Consider the following 22,636-nt stretch of genomic DNA (forward strand, 5'->3'; position numbering starts at 1 on the left):
CATAATGTTAAAGCTAATCTTTCTAGTACTCCGTGTATTAAAAAAAAATCTCTTTCTCTAAGTTTTTTGCGGTTTCTTTATTTTTTATTATATTAGGTTAGGTTAATGAAACATAAGAAGACCTTTTCAGGGTTTGAGTCCCTTGCAGGGGTTAAGAAAATGTCGTATAGACCAATAAACATGTTTTTAATTCCTTTTCGTCATTTCATTTATATGCCCTTTGAATCCAAAAATATATATAAAGCTTAACTAAAAATAACATAAAATTGTTTTGAAATCTCTAGCTGCAAGCAGAAAAAATTATCATAATGATTATGATTATTAACGCCACCACTACAGGACCCTACTACTCCAACAGAGACCGTGGTATGTCTCTCTGTGTACCTCCAGGGGCTTCCAGGTTAGGTTCCACAGATAGATAGATAGATAGATATGATAGATGGATAGATAGATAGATAGATAGATAGATAGATAGATAGATAGATAGATAGATAGATAGATAGATAGATAGATAGATAGATAGATAGATAGATAGATAGATAGATAGATAGATAGATAGATAGATAGATAGATAGATAGATAGATAGATAGATGGAGAGATAGATAGATAGATAGATAGATAGATAGTTAGATGGAGAGATAGATAGATAGATAGATAGATAGATTGATAGATAGGTTGATAGATAGATAGACAAATAGATAGATAGACAGACAGACAGACAGACAGACAGAAAGACAGACAGATAAATAGATAGATAAAGGGACATGTTCTCTAAAAAAGTGAAAATCGCAGTGGGCTAAAATACCCCCTATCCAGCCCCTTTACAACATCCCTCCCCTCACTAGATGAACAAACTGACCAATAATAAAGGAGTTTAATGTTAGCAACGTAAATTGACGACAATATTTCCCCTGTTATAATATCCACGTATATTCTATATATCGTTTATTATATATAAAACTAGCGGCTTCGCCCCTAGCCTCTAGGGGCTTTGCCCCATGAGGTAGTTTAAAAAAAAGTAAAAAATAAAAAAAATTTCGGGTGCCCCGAACCATACCCCCCCTCCCAATTTTTTTGAGGGGGGGAAAATTCATTTTTGGGGGGGTTGGGGGTGTCCCACCCTCCTAGAAAATAGCTTAAAACCACAACAGGACCAATAGGTATATACCCTGAAGAGTATAATCCGATCGGTTCAGTGGTTACCGAGATCTTAAGCTTCATACGGACGGACATCAAGCTACTTTGTATTATAGATAATGAAACTAAATACTAAACAAACGCTTTACTAAATTCAAACTGTAAAGCGTAAAGATTCATAATCAATTTTTAATTAAAAGTAAAAGGATGTCTGTCTGTGTGTCTGTAACCGCTGAACCGAAATGGTTCTACTTTACAGTGTACCTTCTAGTAGGTTCTGAGAAGGTTTATAACTATTTTGGGGGAGGGGACCACCACCCTCTCAAAAGATTTCGTCCCTAGAAAAAAATCTCCCTCCCACAAAATTTTATGTTTGAAACTAAATTAAAAATGGTGGTTATTTGCCCCCCCCCCCCCCCATAATAATAACTCCCCACTGAAAAATATAAGGGAACTAAAGGGATAAGACAATGGCTGATAAATTGATGTACATCCCAATGTTAATACACAAAATTACCACTTATGTAGATACAATTAATAGTTGATACGTTTGGACACTCATCTTCATAAACCAATCAATCAAAATTCATTAAAAGTCCCCAAAGTTGTAAAGACGACAAAAAAAAACTTTGGGGACTAGTGTAATAAACAGCCCATTGTCCCCTCTCTCTCTATATAAAAAAAATGGATGTAATTATCTTTATTTTGATATAAATATTATGAATAACCAGAGGAAATTAGTATAATATTTCATTTTTTTTAATATAATATTCTTCTTAGTATAAAGGCATTCTGTATCTTAATATAACATAGGTTAGGTTTCAGAGATAGATAGATAGATAGAGAGATAGATAGATAGATAGATAGATAGATAGATAGATATATAGATAGGTTGATAGGTTGATAGGTATATAGGTTGATAGATAGATAGACAAATAGATAGACAGACAGACAAACAGACAGAAAGACAGAAAGTTTAGTGTTAAAATGTTTTAACCACTTATTTTAATGTAAAGAAAGGGTAATTTTGAGTATCATCATTGGGGATGTACATCAATTTTTTGGCCATTGTCTTATCCCTTTAGATCATTGCATATTTTCCCTAAACATGGGTGTTTAATAATTTATGCATGATCGAATTGCCCTATCGATTTTAAACTTAGCATGGTCATTTCTGTATCATTTAGGTATAATTTTAAAAGCATAGCAACTCTCAAATTGTTACCAGACAGTCCGTACGTCCATACAAACAGTTTAGAGGTTGCAAATGTCTTTTTTATTATAAAAGCAGAAATATAATCTATGATTACTGTTTTGGCCCACCATTCCATTTTGGCCTCTCTTGGTAATGATATCATCAAGGCCGATACGATTTTTGTAATGTACCATTCCACTTTTAAGTGAGAGACGAAACTGGAATGGTGCTTTAATTATTTTTAACATCGATATAATAGAAATCATACATACTATTTTAAAATTATAATAATCGTAAAAATGCATAAAATATTATGTTTATTTCTTGAATTATGTAAAATTTTATAAATTGCTAGATGCCTCTAGGGGCGTAGCCGCTAGTAAATTACTGATTTTAAATTTTTTTCAATTTTTTATATAATTAGGCATAAAAGCATAATCATAACATATGCATCTAGAAACTAATGAACCGATAAGGTTCTCCTTTATAAAGTAGCTTCAAATAGGTCCTGGGAAGGTTTATAACTATTTTTTGGGGGAGGGTAAGACCTAAGATAAATCGCCCTCCGCCACCTCAAATGCCCCTAGAGGCCCTAGGGGGTGATCTGCTATTAAATTATAGAGCATTTTTTCTTTTATATAAATAATACCTTATACCAGTACACCCATAAAATTATGTATAAATATAAATATAACGTAATATCATTTACTTTGGGATAAATGAAAAAGTAAAATGGTTATAATATTTTGGGCACCAGAATAACATACAGTCTAATATATACTCTCATGGTAATAAAACTTTGGGTACCAGAATAACATACAGTCTAATATCCCCTCTCATGGTTATAAAACTTTGGGCACCAGAATAATATACAGTCTAATATCTCATGGTAATAAAGCTTTGGGTACCAGAATAATATACAGTCTAATATATCCTCTCATGGTTATAAAACTTTGGGTATCAGAATTTGGATAAATAAAAAAGTAAATGATATAATTTTCAAACAGGACCTCAAGCGTAGGGGTAAATGGGTCAATGGGTTGTTTATTTCACTAGTCCCCAAAGTTTTACTCCAATGTTTTCTTATTCGTTGCCTTAACAACTTTGGGGACTTTTACTGAATTATGATTGGTTTGTTAAGTAGAGTGTTCAAACGTTGCAATCACAGAATGGGTAATTTTGTGTGTCATCATTGGGGATTTACATCAATTTATCGGCCATTGTCTTATCCCTTTAGATCTCTGATACGTATTCCTTTATTTCTGCCATCTAATTTATAATAATCTGTAAGAAAATATGTAACTAACCAAAATGGATATATAATATATGGATATTGTACCAGATTCTTGCATATCCTGATAAAATGTTTCTCCAAGCTGGCAAATATAAAAATACTCCCCCTCTCCTCTCTTTACCCCATCCTCTTCTTTGACCATAAAGTAACGTATAGACCAATATATTAGAACTATAATAGCAATCTTAAATTGAGGATGAAAATATCCACATATTATACATCCATTATAAGAAAATATGTAACTAACTAAAAATGGATATATAATATGTGGATATTGTACCAGATTCTTGCATATCATGATAAAATGTTTCTCCAAGCTGGCTAATACAAAGATACTCCCCATTTACCTCATCCCCTCCCCTGACGATAGAGTAACTTATTGACCAATATATTAGGACTATAATAGCAACCTTAAATTGACGATGAAAATATCCACATATTTTACATCCATTATAAGAAAATATGTAAATTAATAAAAAATGGATATATAATACATGGATATTACGACAGATTATCGTATATCCTGATAAAATGTTTGTCCAAGCTGGCTAATATAAACATACTCCCCCTCCTCTCTTTACCTCATTCACTGCTCTGACAATGAAGTAATATATAGACCAATATATTAGGACTATAATAGCAACCTTAAATTGACGATAAAAATATCCCCGTATTATACATCCATTATAAGAAAATATGTAACTAACCAAAAAATGAATATATAATATGTAGATATTATGACAGATTCTTGCATATACTGATAAAATGTTTCTCCAAGCTGGCTAATATAAAAATACTCCCCCTCTCCTCTTTACCCCATTCACTCCCCTGACAATGAAGTAACGTATAGACCAATATATTAGGACTATAATAACAACCTTAAATTGACGAAGAAAATATCCACGTATTATACATCCATTATAAAATAATATGTAAATAACTAAAAAATGGATATATAATATGTGGATATTGTACCAGATTCTCGCATATCCTGATAAAATGTTTCTCCAAGCTGGCTAATATAAAGATACTCCCCCTCTCCTCTTTACCCCATCCACTCCCCTGACAATGAAGTAACATATAGACCAATATATTAGGACTATATTAGCAACCTAAATTGACGACAATAATATCCACGTATTCTACATCCATTGCATTGTAAGAAAATATGTCTCTAACAGATGTGCTGAATTCTAATTTCCAAATGTGTACGCAGTTTCCACGTTTGCTCATCCTATCTCAATATTTACTACTAGTTAATAAAAGCTTTAAACTTCCAAACTTCCAAAATTTTGAACGTATGAACGATTTATACATTCAAAACTTTAATTTTCTAAATTTTTATTTTTTAGCTAGTAGGATATATTGAGATAGGTTGAGGAAACACCTCGGAAACTGCGTAAACATTTGGAAATTAGAATTCAGCACATCCTCAAACCAGAACCACGTTAAGTCGGTACAACAAAATTATTTATTTTTATTAGCAAAGACACATTGAGCTGTTTATTACATTAGTCCTCAAAGTCTTATAATAAAGTTTTCTTATTCGATCGATGGCTTAACAACCTTATTGACTTTTGGTTGGTTGGTTCATTGAGTATAGTGTCCAAATGTTGCTATTGCTAATCGTAATCTAAAGGAGCAATTTTGTGTATTAGCATTGGGGATGTACATCAACTTATCGGCCATTTTCTTATCCCTGAAATTATAGTCCGTCATTCTATTAATGGAATATCCATGAGTAGAGGATATTTGCTGTGAAATAACGCTTTAATAAGAACCTAGTAATAGTGTCTAAAATTTTATCTTTGTGACGTAACAAGAATCGAAGGATGAGAGGGGAGGTGGGAAAGGAAACCCCTAAAAAGAGATGGATTTTTGTTACGTCCCAGAGAAAGATAGACACTATTACTAGGTTCCTTTAATAATGCAAATTCTTATTCATTAGTTACTAAATATTTTTTGGATACTTTAATTAGATATTAATTGGTTAGATTAAACTAGTAGTGACCAAATCAATTTATCGTCTATTGTCTTATCTCTTAAGATGCCAATTGAGGGAGGGGACAATGGACAATAAATTATACTTGTACCCAAATAATTATTAACAATTAGTTTCATGAGTTACCAAATATATTTTCGGCACCTAAATTAGTTATCGATTTGTTGGTTTAAACTCAATAATTCAACAATAAACTATCCTTTACCCATTATTGATAAACATCAATCTGAGGAAAAAAATCACTGGTCGAAATGTTTAAAACCAACCAATCAAAATTCAAATAAAAGTTCCCAAAGTATCAGAGCTAACGAAGTGTTTATAAAACTTTGGGTACCAGTTTAATTTACATTCTAATGTCTCCGACTGCAATATAGGAAACATAGGCATATAAATCAACTGATACCCAAAGTTTTATATGTAACCATATTATCTTATTCGTTGGTTCTTAAACTTTGGGTACTTTTATTAAATTATGAATGGTTTGCAATTTTACCCAATTATTTTAATCTACAGAAGGGAAATTTTGTTTTTATTATTGGGGATATACATCAATTTATTAGCCATTGTCTTATTCCTTTAGATATCTGATTATAGAACACCAGAGAAAGTTGGAGAAGACATTGGACTATAAATTGACTGGTACCCAAAGTTTAATCTGACTTGCTGGATACAAAACTTTGGGTACTTTTGGTAAGTTCCATTTCAACGATTAATTTTGATATATAGGGGTTATTATTTTTCATCATTGGGGATGTACATTAATTTATCGGACATTGTCTTATCCCTTTAGATCCCTTATTTTTATAGTTATCAATCGCATCGTAATAAAGACAGCTTTCCGCGGATATTATGCGGATAGCATGACTGATAACTGGTTCTAATCCAGCGGATATAAATCGGATTAGATCCCTGATTATAAAGCCACACCCAAGAGAATCCCTTTTCTGATTAATTTTTATTAATTATTCCCAGATATAATTAAGAAGAGAGAGACAGAGAGAGAGAGAGAAAGAGAGAGAGAGAGAGAGAGAGAGAGAGAGAGAGAGAGAGAGAGAGAGAGAGAGAGAGAAAGAGAGAGAGACAGAGAGAGAGACAGAGAGAGAGAGAGAGAGAGAGAGTGAGAGAGTGAGAGAGTTAGAGAGAGAGAAAGAGAGAGAGGGTACAATGGGCTGTTTATTACACTGATCCCCAAAGTTTTATAATAAAGTTTTCTCATTTGTTGACCTAACAACCTTAGGGTTGGTTTATTAAGTTGAGAGCTCAATTTTTTATAAAGATAGACTATAAAAGGGGTATTTTCATTGGGATGTTCATCGTCTTATCCCTTTAGATCCCTGTGCATAAGATAATCCTTTTAATAAAGTAACAGGATGTTTGTCTGTTTATTTTTACCGAAGGATCTTGCTAACCGCTGAACCGGTATGAATCTCCTTTACAGGGTAGCTTCTCATAGGTCATGGGAAGGTTTATAACAATTTTGGAGAAGGACTACCACCACCCTCTCAAGAGAAATCGTCCCTAGTTCCCCCCCCCCCTCCTAAATAATAACATCCCCAAAATTTTTCACATTTTCTTAAAACAAAATTAACCCTTCTTTAGATTCAAATTTATTGGTTGAAAATTATTTTGGGGGAGGTTTCCACCACCCTTACAAGATAAATCGTCCCTAGTTCCCCCCCCCCCCTCCTAAATAATAACATCCCCAAAATTTTTCACATTTTCTTAAAACAAAATTACCCCTTCTTTAGATTCAAATTTATTGGTTGAAAAGTTTGGGCACTGCTATTTTAGAACTTACCAATAACAATTTAATAGTACCCAAAGTTTTAAAGTCACTTTGGGTACCAGTTTAATTTATATTCCAATGTCTTTTCCCTCTTTATAAGACAATGAATGATAAATTGTTGATGAACTGTACACCCCCAATGATGATTCTGTAGATTAAAATTTTAGGTAAAGTCACTTTCGTAGCAATGTGGTATCCGCCGAGGATAAAGGGCAGACACCGGAGTTCAATTAGATTACGGCAGTGTGACAGACGTGGACACCTTACTATAGAGAAGCTACGCTTCTCTAGCTTTCACTAGATAATGATCAACATCTATTTTCAGTTGTCACTTTATTGAAGGGTTAAGAGATACTGCAGTTATATACAACAAACAATAATTACATGGATAGGAATAAATAATCATAACATAAAAGCATAAATAATACATATACAATGGTCAGTTTGGGCAATAATGATTCCCCCATCCCTGGAAAGGGTGGGGGAGAATTAAGAATACAGTTAACCATAATAAACATGACAGATTCAAATCATTAATTCTAAGCGTAGGGAGGGGGTCACTAGACCCCTTCCCCAGGACTCGGGGGAGGGCCATTGACCCTACACCGAACCCCAGATCAGGGGTGCCATAGACATGGCTCACGGTTGCCGAATACCACAACTCTCCCCTCGGAAGGCTGGGAGGTGGTTTCCCTACCAGACTTCCGACAGTGGTTGAGGCCTTCGGCCCGCTCCTTAGGACTAAAATATATATATAAACGATAATGATTCAATGGAATCCTAGTGGTGAGTATCTTCTTAGGGTTGATGGGCTCCCAATGTGGGATAGAAGGCAGAGGCTGACTTGGGTTGGATACGTTGGTCAGCGCCGGCAGGTATCAGGTTTGCTGGTGGCACAGTTGTTGCTGGAACGGTCAGCAGTGGGGCCTGCGGATTGTTGTTGGCAGCGGCTGGGGCACTGGCTGCCAGGTTGATTGTCTGAGCAGCGGCCTGTCCTCCTGAGGGGCCGCGGGGTCTGCCAGAGGGCGGTCCTGGCCTACCTGGGCGGTCATGCCCGCTGTCAGTTGATTTCATAGACACCATTTCCTCGGCTGCTTCCCTGCCGATGGGAATGGCATCCCAGTCCACTGAAAAGTCCCGGGACTTGGCATGGTTGAGCCTGGCTCTAGCCAACGCCTTCCTATACAAAGCTGGATGGTACAGGAACACTTGTGATATCGCATTCAGGGCTGCCCGGACTCCTCCTTGTGCTGCTGCCAGAGAAATGATGGTTAGGTCCCCCAGCAGTTTGAGGATCAGCAACAGCAAGCACAGGATGGCGGTGCCATCTCCCCACTCGTGGATGGCTTGTCTAAATCCTGCCCAGACATCCAGGGCTGCCTCTCCTTCCTCCGCCAGTCGGTCAATGTTGTAGGACACTATCCCATGGTCTCCTGTGGCCGAACAGCTGCCTTGCTGAACGCAGGAGCCATAGGATAGGCCGGTCAGCATGGCACTCTTGTATGCTGGGAATGCCAGCAGTTGTTGCCAGTCATTCAACTCAGCCTGCGAATACAAACCACCTGAACTGAAGTCATCTAAGGGTTCTGTCAACAACTGCTTAGGCGTATCCAGCGGGGGTGGCCTCTTCTTGGGAGCAGGGGTTAACTCTATCCAGCCTTCCTCCGCGTGCACAGTCAGGGGGTAGGTGGAGGAACAGGGAATCTTGGTGGCGTGCTCACTGTATACCCGTGTCACAGCGTCTACAAAACCTGTGGGCTCCACTGGCACTTTGTCCCAACACTCCTTGTGTTCGCGGACAACATACTTGTGCCTTTGGCAGGTCAGCTGTAGCAGGATGTCTCCCCTCAGTACCGAGAACGTGCTCCCCTGGACACGCACCGGGTGGGCCGGATCTAGTTGCTGGAGCTTCCAGCAGTTGGCCGCTACTTCTTCTGCTGCAGTGCTTCTCATGCGCGTTTCCAGGGTAAATCCAATATAACCTGCATGGATCTGTGCTTGAAGGGGAACGTCAACATCCCTGGCCGACACTCTGGGCAGCGCAGCCGCGGCTGGGTCAGCTGCCACGAACAACGCTGGATGGTTGGTGGCATGGGCCTCGAAGTCGCAGTTCACAATTGAGGTGGGGTTGGTCATGTTGATGAAAAACTGGGCCTGATGGTCAACCAGATATGCATCCCTCACCAGGCTGGGCTGGAGGCTGCGGATCAGCCTCAAGGGGCAATCTCTTCCCAGGTGGTCCCACACGTAGGTTGCTTCCCCAGTGATACAGGACAGCTCAGAATGGGGACACTCGAGGGTCAGGTGGTCAGACTGGGACTCCACCCGTCCATCCTCCACCACATAGGTCTCCTCCTTGACCAGCAGCCGCCGCTCCTGGAGCACTAATTCATTGCGGTAGAGCTGGCCCTCAAAGTGGACGTCCTCCCCCTCGCAACCCACCCCCTCGGGGCTGTTGACGAGGGCGCCCACCATATCAATGGTGAAGAACAGGGGGTGGTTCAGCTGGAACGTCAGTGGCTGGGTCTTGCCTGGCAACGTGTATACCCGGTTCCTGGCCAGGTCTCGGCACGCTTCTGGGTCTATCTTGGTTGGCCTCATGAGGGTGGGGACCGAGGTCACCTTGAGGTGACCCCATACCCCACACCTGAATGTCCACTGGGACACGGTGAGCTGACAGCTGAACCCAGTGGTTTCCCTCACCTTGACTTGCTGCAGGACGTGGACGTCATGGCCCAGGGGCACCTCCTGGTGTAGGGGCTCCGTGTCACACATCTTTTCTTTATTGTAAGACGTGACATGGGTGGGGTTGGCACAGTCCCACCCCACCAGGACGTAGCTGGTTGTAGGCCACACGGCTGCCAGCAGGAGGCCCCACAGGACCATCCACCAATGGGAGAGGCTTCCAGGTAACCATCTTCCTCGTACACGCGGCTGGGGATCTCCGGCTCTGGTCACGGCTGCTTCTTGGGGCTGGACACGGCTGGGCTGCTCCTGGCTAGATACAAATTTCCATTGAGCGTTATCTGTATGCGGCCGAGGCACCCCGATACCCTCCCCAATGACAGACTGGCAAGCGACTGGCACTTGCCTGGGTGTCGGCTCCCCTAGCCCTAAGTGCTCCCTTCCCTGGTCCAAGGCATGCCCAGTGGCATGGGGCTGAAGTGCATGTGGCACAGGCTCGCCCTTACTCAATGCCCTCCCCTGCCCTAGGAACTCAGGTGCATGTGGCACAGGCAAGTCCTTATTTTCCCAAATTTCAACCTCCCCAGCCTCAGGTGCAGGGGGCACAGGCAAGGCTGGGTGTTTACAATGTTTTGGATACAACACATTTAACAAATTCAACTTATCCTGATGGTGAGCCGCTGGGTTCCCTTGGCTGGTAGAGGGCTCTGGATGGCATGTAGCTGGACTCTCCCTGCAGGCTGGTGGCGCTGGCTGGCATGTAGCTGGGCTCTCCCTGCAGACTGGTGGCGCTGGCTGGCTGGGGGTGACGGGTGTCACCCCTTCTCCTGGGACCGCTGGCTCGTTCCAGGACTCAGGTCTCTTGGCGGCGGCGACGGTTGTCGCCCCAGACATCAGGTTGGAGGCTGGCTCGTTCCAGGATCCAGGTATCTCGGTGGCGGCGACGGTTGTCGCCCCAGGCACAAGGTGGGAGGCGCTGGATAGCACCCCCCCATCATCCCAGGTGGCGACGCCGGGTGGCGTCCCATACATCGATGCAGAGGTGCTGGCTAGCACCTCCTGCCTCTCTCGTTCAGCGGCTGCCAGGGCCTCCCCATACACCGGCTCAGGGACGCTGGGCAGCGCCCCTCCACTCTTGCTGGGTAGGCTCAGTCGGGCAGGTTCCATCATGTTGAGGCTGAAAGGCTGGGGCCTCAGCACCTCTGGCTCGGCTATGTTGTTGGGCTGTACCAGCTCTGGCCCCAGATGGTTAAGACTGAAGCCTAGGCCAACCCGGTTGGGTTCAGCCGCGCCGCCCAGTACGTTGATCCTAGCTGGGACAGTCCCGAACTGCGGCATCCCATCGGCTCGGTCCGCAGCTCTGAGGGCGGCTGCTTGCGGTGGTGGTGCTGGGGGCGCGCTCCCTTCCATATGGGCCACTCTGCTGGGCTTCCCTGGAGGGGCACCCTTGTCGGAGGTGCGCCTGCGGCTGGCTACCTGGGCCCAGTCAGCTCTACAATCGGCCGCCGTGTGACCGTCATAGTGGCAACGCTCACACTTGGCAGAACGGTCACGGCGTGGCTGGGTGCGCCTCTCCTCTAGGCTAACTTCCACAGGCGTTGGACAGTCTCGAGCTCGGTGGCCTCTCCCCTGGCAGCGGTAGCAGCGGCCTGGAACCTTGTCATCTGGAGCGACCTTCCCCATCTGGTGGAGACCCGGAGCCAAGGAGCCAATCTCCATTGGCTCCGACTCGTCATATTGGGGCAACTGGATGCAGGCAGATCCAGTCAGCCCGTCGGTCGAGTCCACTAAGCACACACCTTCCTTCAGCTGCTTAGTAACCATGGTCACGGTGAACATGGCCTTGCGAGTGTACTCAGGTACACTCGCAATTTCATGGTTCATCATGAGGCGTTTTACATTGGCGTTACGAATTCCACGATTTAATTCGTCCACCAACAACTCAAGATCCTCATGGTTGTAGGCGTCCCTATACAAGGCGCACTTTGTTGATATGTACGCCTGTATAGGTTCTGTCGAGTGTTGCTTGTAATCCCTAAACGCTTGTTTAAGCGTTTGGGATTCAAAAGCAGGGCGAAATAGCAATTCACACTCGGTCTTGACCTGTTCGTAGGTCAAGGCTTGGCCTGCCTCGCCAAACAGATGGGACACCATTTCCGCCGCTTGCCCTACCAATGACAGTAGTAGGGCGTTGCGGCGGTTGAGGGAATCATGAGGTGGCACGCGGTAAGCCGCCCATGACATCTCCAGTCGGCGGATATGTGCCGACCAGGACTGCTTGGGCGGCCCTCTAAACTCCGGCAGATTGCTCAGCATCAGCTTGCGGTACTCGGCTGGGGCCGGCTGAGGGTCATCCTGGAGCCATCCTGGGGCTTGGTCACCTCCTGGGACTTGATGCTGGTCCATTGGGTCAACGGTGAAACGGCGGGCACAAAGTTATACAGTACTATAATGAATGGGTTGTCACTTGAGGCTTCCTAGCCTAACAGCCAACACTGTTTGTATCACTAGGTTGGGAGTTTTAATTGCAAAGATATAACTTAGCTGTACTTATCAATAGTTAGGTGTTGAGGTAGATAGATGTTGAGGGTCTGAACTGCTGTCAGGAACTGATTGGGTTTTCCCTTATCACACTAGAGCTAGGAGGAAAGAAACTTGCAATTCTTTATTTGCTAAAAATACCCCTGTTAAATGCTATGGAGTAGCTCCGCTCTGGTGTGAAAGTGTGTGTGTGTGTGTGCGTGGAATCTTCTGTCCTTGTAACGCGCGTTCGCGCCGTCAAATCCGCGCACACGGGGAAAACGCGCTCTCACCCCTCAGCTCGCTCTCTCATTGGTCCGCTTCGTCCGTTGGATTTATGATATTTTCCGCACTCTGTTGCGCTACCCGTGAATGGCGCTCTGTGTATCCGATCGCTAGCTCCACACTACAGACGGACTTAGTCTAGTGTGGGTAGGAAGGGGGGAAGCGCGTGAGGGGACGGGGGTAACTCCGTCCGTTCCCACTGTGAGGGAGGGGGGTAACTGTGTGCTGGTGTAATGGGGCCTTTGCTTCTTAATCTTAGGCTTATCTGTTATATCACCCTGATTGTATTTGCCTTCAATGGAGAGGGGCCCCTCCCCTTCCCTTGGAATAAGGGGTGTATTGTTTTTGTGCTGTGGGCTTGAGATTGTTTTGATTATATTACATCTAGCTTTTATTTTTGTCCTTATCACAATTGCATAACAGATTTGTTGACCAACTCTGTTCTATTTTTAGCTGTTATCACAATACACAGTAATCCAAGCCTGTTCTATTCTTAGATTTATCACAACACAACAATTTGTTTGCCAAGCTTTGCTCATAAAACTATTGTTTGGCCATCACATTAGGGTGGTAATCCCTGCAAATGTGATATAATATCTGTCTTCTAGATGGGTGGCTGCGTTGTAGCTTCTCAGGATACTCGGGGTTGACGTAGTTTTTCTCTGTTCTGGTGCACTACACCCGTATGTTAGCTCGCAGCTTGCAGCTATGTGGCATGTTTCAGCCTATCGGCGGCAGGGAATGTCCCGTCCTGCTAGCGCCACTGGTTCGGATCCTGCTATTTCTTGCAGTAAAGTTGGCCTATTTTCAGCCGTCTACACGTATTTGGCTTGTTTCAGCCGGTCCGCAGGCCTGTTTCAGCCCTTTTGGCGCTCAATTCTCCGTTAGATATCAGCGCTGCTCGCGGTTATTCGTCAGATTTCGCTGTTTCGCTTCCACAACTGCCGGATGCAGAGTTAAACTTTGCTGTCCAGGGTGGGTAATTCAGGTTGCTTGCGTCAGTTTTGCCAGATTCACTGCTGGGAGTACCTTAGCCTCAGATGCGCGTCTGCTCTACACTTGTGGTTCGCCGTAATCTCACACAGCTGTCACCAAAGTTGTGGTATCCGCCGAGGATAAAGGGCAGACACCGGAGTTCAATTAGATTACGGCAGTGTGACAGACGTGGACACCTTACTATAGAGAAGCTACGCTTCTCTAGCTTTCACTAGATAATGATCAACATCTATTTTCAGTTGTCACTTTATTGAAGGGTTAAGAGATACTGCAGTTATATACAACAAACAATAATTACATGGATAGGAATAAATAATCATAACATAAAAGCATAAATAATACATATACAATGGTCAGTTTGGGCAATAATGATTCCCCCATCCCTGGAAAGGGTGGGGGAGAATTAAGAATACAGTTAACCATAATAAACATGACAGATTCAAATCATTAATTCTAAGCGTAGGGAGGGGGTCACTAGACCCCTTCTCCAGGACTCGGGGGAGGGCCATTGACCCTACACCGAACCCCAGATCAGGGGTGCCATAGACATGGCTCACGGTTGCCGAATACCACAGCAACGCTTCTTATAGGGCGATTCGTTGTATTTTCCCAATAGGTTTTCCCCTGTTTCTAGCACCTGCATCCACCTAATCTAACCTAAAATTACCTTTCAAAAGCTACTGTGAAAATACGACGCCACGAAAGGGACTATAACCCAAAAAAACTGTCAAAATCAAGAATCACATTTTTTTATTTCATTTTGTAGCAGACTGACAGACGGAGTAACTTACATACTGGATGCTCATTGCTATATAGGGACTCTTCACAAAAAATCAGCAGTCTATATTAAGAGATATAAGTTTTCCGGAATTTTAATGTAGGGAGGACATTTGAAATCTGCATCAAATTTTAAGGATTTTTTATAAAATTCGTTTTTTGTATAATTCTTTATCTAAAAGCGGAAATACATTTTAAGTTAATTAATTTTGACCAATAGGATAGGTGGATTTTAAACTACCTGCGCTCTAATTGGTTGAATGATGTACGACATCCAATCAGAGCGCAGATTTTTTAAATCCACCAATCACGGATGCCAAAATTAATTAACTTAATTTGTATTTCCGCTTTTAGATAAAGAATTTTACAAAAAAACGAATTTTATAAAAAATCCTTAAAATTTGATGCAGATTTCTTAGTCTATATATCTTGAATAACAGCTAAGAAAAACATATTTCCCCCCATAGTGTTACGGACTGACTGACGGATGGACGGACAGCCAAAGTGAATTATAGAGTAGTTTTCCTACGATAAATTAAAGAACAAAAGGGCTAAATATAATTAAAAACTTTTTTTTATTTCAGTAATTTCTCATTTTCTCACAATTGGGAGGGAGGGGCATTGGATTGAAAATTATAATTACCTCTCCACGCACCTTGAATACTCTTATAATTGCGGTGTAACCAACCAACACTTTGATAGCATGACCTTGGCTTAGAAGTCCTAACTTGGTAATGAGTTGTGCCTGTTTATGGGCCAATGCATTCCAATTACACTTACTAATGATGTCAATCGCCTGACATAGCAGCAGAAGAGTGGACACTGGGCTGTTTATTACACTAGTCCCCAATGTTTTATAATAACACTTTAATCTACAGAATTTTTATATCATAATTGGGGATTTACACAATGTACATCAATTTATCGGCCATTGTCTCATCCCTCTTGATCCCTTACATTATTTAGCAAAATTAATTATCTTACTTTTTATCCCATTGAAGTAGATAAAGAACGAATAGTTCCAAAGATAGATATGAAACATAGCCAAAAACCTGCTGAAAGCCGTCTGATCGCCATTGACGTTCTGTAGTTAATTATGCTCCATAATGCTGGGAATGTTGACAAGAAGTTTCAACTGTCTATCTCAAATAGGAGCCGAGAAAATCACCCACTCCGTTTCTATTTAAGTTTAAATAGTTTAAGAGAGAAAAAACGAGAGATATAGAGAGAAAGAAAAAGAGAGAAAGAGAGAGAGATAAAGAGATAAAGAGAGAGAGAGAGAGATAGAGAGAGAGAGAGAGAGAGAGATAAAGAAAGATAGATAGAAAAGTGTGTGTGTGAGAGAGAGATATATAAAGAAAGATAGATAGAAAAGTGTGTGAGAGAGAGAGAGAGAGAGAGAGAGATAAAGAAAGATAGATAGAAAAGTGTGAGAGAGAGAGAGATATGAGAGCTAGATAAAGAAAGAGAGAGAGAAAAAAACAGAGAGAAAATGGAGACATATATATATATATAGAGAGAGAGAGAGGGAAAAAAAGAGAGAGACAGACATAGTTAAAATATCCTGGGTTTAATGTAAATACAAATTTGATTTATTTTCAATGCAGCTTCTCTATAATTAAAATTTAATACATATAATTTGAGCCGCGTAGGGAGGGGATCTAATGATGATTCACAAAATTACCCCACGGTAGGTTACTTTTAGTGGTTGAAGCGTTTAAACACATTACTTAATAAACCATCCAATCAACATTCACTCAAGTCCCTAAAGTTATTAAGCCAACGAATAAGAAGACCCTATTATAAAAGTTTGAGGACTAGTATAATAAACAACCCATTGCCCACTCTCTCTCTCTGTGTAGAAAGTGTTAAAATTTTCGCGCTTAAATTTTCAAATTCAGAAATTTGCAAATGACAATTCCAATTAAATATGAAGATACACCCCTCTTGATTTTAAAATTTAATAGCCTAAAACCCAGCTTATACCAACAACTAAATTAATTCGGAAAAGAAAATCACAAAACCTATACGTAGTTTCAGCTGTCGTTGGGGGTCAACACAAAGTAGAATTGACAATCTCTACATCTGCCCCCCAAATATTATTCTAGATTTATTTCGCTTTTTGGTTATACCTTATTCCTGCCTAACTAAACCACCCTAAGAATTTAATTTTAAAAATTATCCTGGAACCTATATAAAGCTTCCCTGAAATCAATACAGTTACCGAGATCTTAGAGAACGGTCAAACTAAAAACCTAATGATAAGAAACAAAATTAGCCAATTTTTAAATTTTATTATTGGTTGAAATGTTTGGACATATTAGTTTCTAACTAACCAATACAAATTTAATATAAGTACCCAAAAACTTTGAGCCAATAAAAAGGTTATAAAACTTTGGGTACCAGTGCGATTTACAGTCCAATGTCCCCTCAAATATGTTAATCTTATTTTTATAAGTGAGAGGGGGGGATATAAAAAACTGCAATTAAAACACAGTTAATGTCAAATACTGGCAATTGCAGGTATAGTCCCATTCGTCGTATTTTCACAGTAGATTTTCTCCTATTTATAGCCTTGCCAGAAGGGGCTCTAACCCTACGGGGCAATCACCTTACCTAAGCTAACCTAACATAACCTACTGTGAAAATACTTCGGAACGCTCATTAAGAGTCGTTGCCACGAAAAAGACTATACCCCAAAATTTTAGTTTAAAAAAAAATTGTTTCTTTGCAATTTAATGTTCTTGATTGTTTAAGTAAACAAAAAATGTTAGCTTTAGGAAACATTTAAAAACAAGGATGACAACATCCATAATAGCGAAGCACTGAACAAACCAGGGAGGGAGGGGACATTGGGCTGTTTATTACACTAGTCCTCAAAGTCTTATAATAACGATTTCTTATTCGTTGGCTTAACAATCTTGGAGACTTATATTGAATTGATTAGTTGGTTCATTTAGCTGAGTGTCCAAACGTTTCAACCAATAATTGTAATCTACATAAGAGGTAATTTTGTGTAACATCATTAAGTATGTACATCAATTTATCGGCCATTGTCTTATCCCTTTAGATCACTGAGAATAAACGAACATTAAATATAAGCAATATATATAAGTAAACTATTTACGGATATTTTAAAATTTTATGACTTGGTTATAGAGATGCTCCGCTTATAATATTGTACTTTGTTGTTCTAGGAATCAGTATTCCAAAAATCAGATCACAAACTATATCGCATAAAAATTAACAAAGTTGTTCTGCTTTTTAAATCGTACATTATTGTTACAGGAATCACCATGCCAAGTTTAAAAACGATAGAACAATTGAAACATGCCTAGATTAACGATAAGAGCTGTCTGTTGCGACCAGACGCACCGACTCTAATTATGGAAAGCTTCGCTTTTAAACAAAAAAAATAATATGATCTAATTTTCTAATGAAAAAAATCTTTTAACTGAAATTGACCCAAAATTAAAAGATTTTTTTTTTTATTTGGAAGATTTTTTTTTACTTTTATTTTTTAATTTCAAAACATTGAGAAAAATCATTGCAATCTAATTTTCATGATAATCGATAATTATAGCAAGTGCTTGTAATAATGTTATTTTTTCCACTAATTCTAAATCCATTCATAAAGCAACAAGGATGAAAACATCCATAAAAGCTAAGCTCTAAAATCAGAAGGAGGGACGAGCGGACAATAATTCTTATAGAGTGGCAGAACTTGATAAGCAAAACATTAGTTTGTAAGTTAAAATAAAACTGTATATAAATTTGTTGCAAGATACAGAAAATACTTATACTTTCATCGTATTATAAACAGCTTTTGCGGATATAGAATGTATAATTATAAGATTAAAGCCAGTTTTTTTTAGCCCCGAGGTGCCGAAGGTAACATAAGCAAAAAGGCAACATAATTTAACAAAAGTTTTTGAGTCAACGTATAAGGTTATAATAGACTTTGGCTACTAGTGTAATATACAGACCAATGTCCCCTCCCTCCCTGTACCATTTGATCTAAGAAGTTACTGTCAGGCAGAGATCTAAAGGGATAAGACAATGACCGATATATTGATGTACAATTACATCCCCATTGATGATACACAAAATTACCCCTTCTGTAGATCACAATTAGTGGTTGTAATCTTTTGACATTTGATCAACTTAATAACGAAAACAATCGAAATTAGATAAAAGTCTCCAAAGTTGAAAACGTTATTATAAAACTTTGGGGACTAGAGTAATAACCGGCACAATGTCCCCTCCCTCCCTGTCTATTAGGGCACCATAATGATAGAACATCTTCGCTTTCAAAACAAATTTGTCTTTTATAATTTTATATAAGATTCCCATTGATGGAGAGGATATTGGAATGATTATATACAGTCCCCAAAGTTTTTTCCTAATTGTCGGCTTTACAACTTTGGGGACTTTTATTTTGATAGTCTTTTTTTTCAATTAGTTAGAGTATCCACACATATAACCCACTAATTGTAATCTACAGAAGGGGTAATTTTGTGTAATATCATTGGGTATGTACATTAATTCATCGTTCATTGTCTTATCCCTTTATATCCCTTATTTTTATAGTTATTTATCGCTTCGTACTATAGACAGCTTTCCGCGGCTAATATGCGGATAGTAGGGCAGAGAACAAGTTATAATCCAGCGGATGTTAATCGGTTTCATATCCGTACTGTATCTTTAAGATATGCATAGAAATGTCGGAAATTTATCTTAAAATATCCATCAATTCTGACCCAGGAATCTAAAGGGATAAGACAATGCAGGATAAATTGATATACATCCCCAATTATAATACACAAAATTACCCCTAATGTAGATTATGTAGATCACTCAACTTAATGAACCAATCAATCAAAATAAAAGTCTCCAAGATTGTAAAGCCAATGAATAATAAAACGTTATTATAAAACTTTGAGGACTAGTGTAATAAACAGCCTAATGTCCCCTCCCTTCCTGATTCTGCCCAAGTAGGGAAAAGACAATGGCCGTTAAATTATATTTTACAAATTAACATCCAGTTTGTGTTATTAAATGCGAAGCTTTTCTATAATCTTCCGTCTTTAGACATGTTAGCATTGTCCTATTTAATTTAAACTTTGCTTGATGATTCCTATAACAGTTAGGTAGGAATTATAAAGTGTAGCAACTCTATAATTGTTACCAGAAAGTCCATACGTCCATTATAGCATGGTGATTTTTAACTTTTTAAAAAAATATTTTTTTGTATAATATAATTATTAAAATGGACATGTTACAATTGTCCTATTCAATTCATTCTTTACATGGTGATTCCTGTAACAATTAGATATGACTCATAAATCGTAGCAACACTATAATTGTTACCAGAAAGTCCATACGTCTATTTAAAACATGCTTCTTTTTTTTTTACATTTTGACTACATTTTTTTATCATATGATTATCCTATTCATCTGATTTTTTTAATAATGATTCTTAGGACAACAAGGTAAAGTATTATAAGCAAGGCAACTATATAATCATATCACAAAAATGGAAGTATGTCCTTTTACTGTATTCTACATTCACGCAATTTTGCAACAAATTTAAAAATAATTTTCTTTTGACTTACAAATTATTGATCTGCTTATTAAGTTCTGGCACTCTACAAGAGTTACTATATGTTTGTCCTTCCTTCGGAGTTTAGAACTTCGCTTTTATGGATGTTGTCATCCTTGTAAATTTATGAACGGATATAAAATATGTGAATATTTCTTCTCCAAGCTGGCTAATTTAATTAAACCCCCATCCCCTCCCTTTACAATGAAGAAACATATTTTCCAATGATAAATAGATATAGTTAATAGATAGATATTTATAGTTAATAGATAGATAGTTATAGTTAATAGATAGATAGTTATAGTTAATAGATAGATAGTTATAGTTAATAGATAGATAGTTATAGTTAATAGATAGATAGTTATAATAATTAGATAGATAGTTATAGTTAATAAATAGATAGTTATAGTTAATAGATAGATAGTTATAGTAAATAGTTAGATAGTTATAGTTAATAGATAGATAGTTATAGTTAATAGATATATAGTTATAGTTAATAGATAGATAGTTATAGTCAATAGATAGATAGTTAAGAGTTAATAGATAGATAGTTATAGTAAATAGATAGATATAGTTAATAGATAGATAGATATAGTTAATAGATAGATAGTTATAGTTAATAAATATATAGTTATAGTTAATAGATAAATAGTTATAGTTAATAGATAGATAGTTATATTCAATAGATAGATAGTTATAGTTAATAGATAGATAGTTATATTAGATAGATAGATAGTTGTATTAAATAGATAGATAGTTGTAGTTAATAGATATATAGTTATAGTTAATAGATAGATAGTTATAGTTAATAGATAGATAGTTATATTAGATAGATAGATAGTTGTATTAAATAGATATATAGTTATAGTTAATAGATAGTCATAGTTAATAGATATATAGTTATAGTTAATAGATATATAGTTATAGTTAATAGATATATAGTTATAGTTAATATATAGATAGTTATAGTTAATAGATAGATAGTTATACTTTATAGATTGACAGTTATAGATAATAGATAGATAGATATAGTTAATAGATAGATAGTTATAGTAAATAGATAGATAGTTATAGTAAATAGATAGATATTTATAGTTAATAGATAGATAGTTATAGTAAATAGATAGATATTTATAGTTAATAGATATATAGATATAGTTAAGAGATAGATAGTTATAGTTAATAGATAGATAGTTATATTAGATAGATAGATAGTTATTGTTAATAAATAGATAGTTGTAATTAATAGATAGATAGTTATAGTTAATAGATAGATAGTTATAGTTAATAGATATAGAGTTATACAGGGCGTTTCAAAAATAACTGCGTTTTCCAAATTTGGGAAACAACCATTAGTAGTACAAAAAAATAATTATATGTCAATATTCTCTATAAAAATATGCATCGAAATTGTTACAGGTGTTTTTTAATATCTCTGAAAATAACGGCGCATTTTAAAGCATAAATATTTCAAAAGATGCGTATGATGCTTTTTTCTGGTAGAATTTTGTGCCTTAAGGTTGGTTTTCAAAAATTTATTCACTTGAAAACAACATCTTAATACGGCCAATACAATTTTCTACCAATTACACTAAAAATTTCATTTAAAATTCCCTCACTGAAAACAAATATTCAGTTTTCTTTTTGTATACTTAAGAAACATGACCTTAAAAATTGCTCATGTTCGTAAATCCCCACCCCTCATTTATTCCTATAATCCTTTAATTTGATTGACAGGTTAAGATATAAACTACGTTATTAAAGAAGATTCTTTTACTGCAAATGCATCATAATCAAGAAATGTGAAAAAATGACAAATTGCAGTTTCTTAAAAATGCTTTTGTGAGGAGATAAAAAGCATTTCACCTTTAAAACTCATTAAGGTACTTTTATTATACCCTTTTCTAAATTAATTTTGAAATTCTATGATTTTTTTATACATAATAGAAGAGTTATTTTAATTTTTCTTGCACAACATTTTTCACATAAAGCATTTTTGGAAACTATGTACCTATCCTAGAGGCCGTATTTTTAGAGATAATGAAAAACACCTGTTATAAATTTGATGTACTTTTTTACAGAGAATAAGGACATATAATCGTTTTAGTTAATAGATAGATAGTTGTATTAAATAGATAGATATTTATAGTAAATAGAACATTGTCTTACCCTTTAGATCCATGACTTTTATAAATATTTCTCGTATTATAGACAGCTATCCGCGGCTATTATGCGGATAGAGGTTTTCAACCAGTCCTAATCCAGTGGATATTAATCGGTTTCGAATATTTCACCTTGTTTTATTAAGAAGGGCGAGCATAGTGAGCGCTGCAGGGTCTGATAAGAGTCTCGTCAA

The 22,636-nt window shown here is 38.1% G+C and overlaps 1 protein-coding gene across 2 annotated transcripts in view; it reads left to right on the plus strand.

The window, feature by feature from the left end:
- Window positions 1-342: 342 nt before the first annotated feature.
- Window positions 343-22,636, plus strand: part of LOC145307444 (band 7 protein AGAP004871-like) — a 111,065-nt gene continuing 88,771 nt past the window's right edge. Inside the window, exons 1-2 of one of the 2 annotated variants that reach the window (XM_080149887.1) lie at window positions 343-400; window positions 22,589-22,636. The exon at window positions 22,589-22,636 is cut by the window's right edge and continues 12 nt beyond it. In XM_080149887.1, the coding sequence (XP_080006013.1) occupies window positions 369-400; window positions 22,589-22,636 (80 nt within the window). In that variant the 5' untranslated portion in view covers window positions 343-368. The remainder of the gene's footprint in view (window positions 401-22,588) is intronic. The other variant, XM_080149888.1, reaches the window with a different exon arrangement.

The sequence above is a fragment of the Acartia tonsa genome, chromosome 15 (genome assembly GCF_053477335.1).
Source record: "Acartia tonsa isolate MP-2025a chromosome 15, ASM5347733v1, whole genome shotgun sequence".
NCBI classification, from domain to species: Eukaryota; Metazoa; Arthropoda; class Copepoda; order Calanoida; family Acartiidae; genus Acartia; species Acartia tonsa.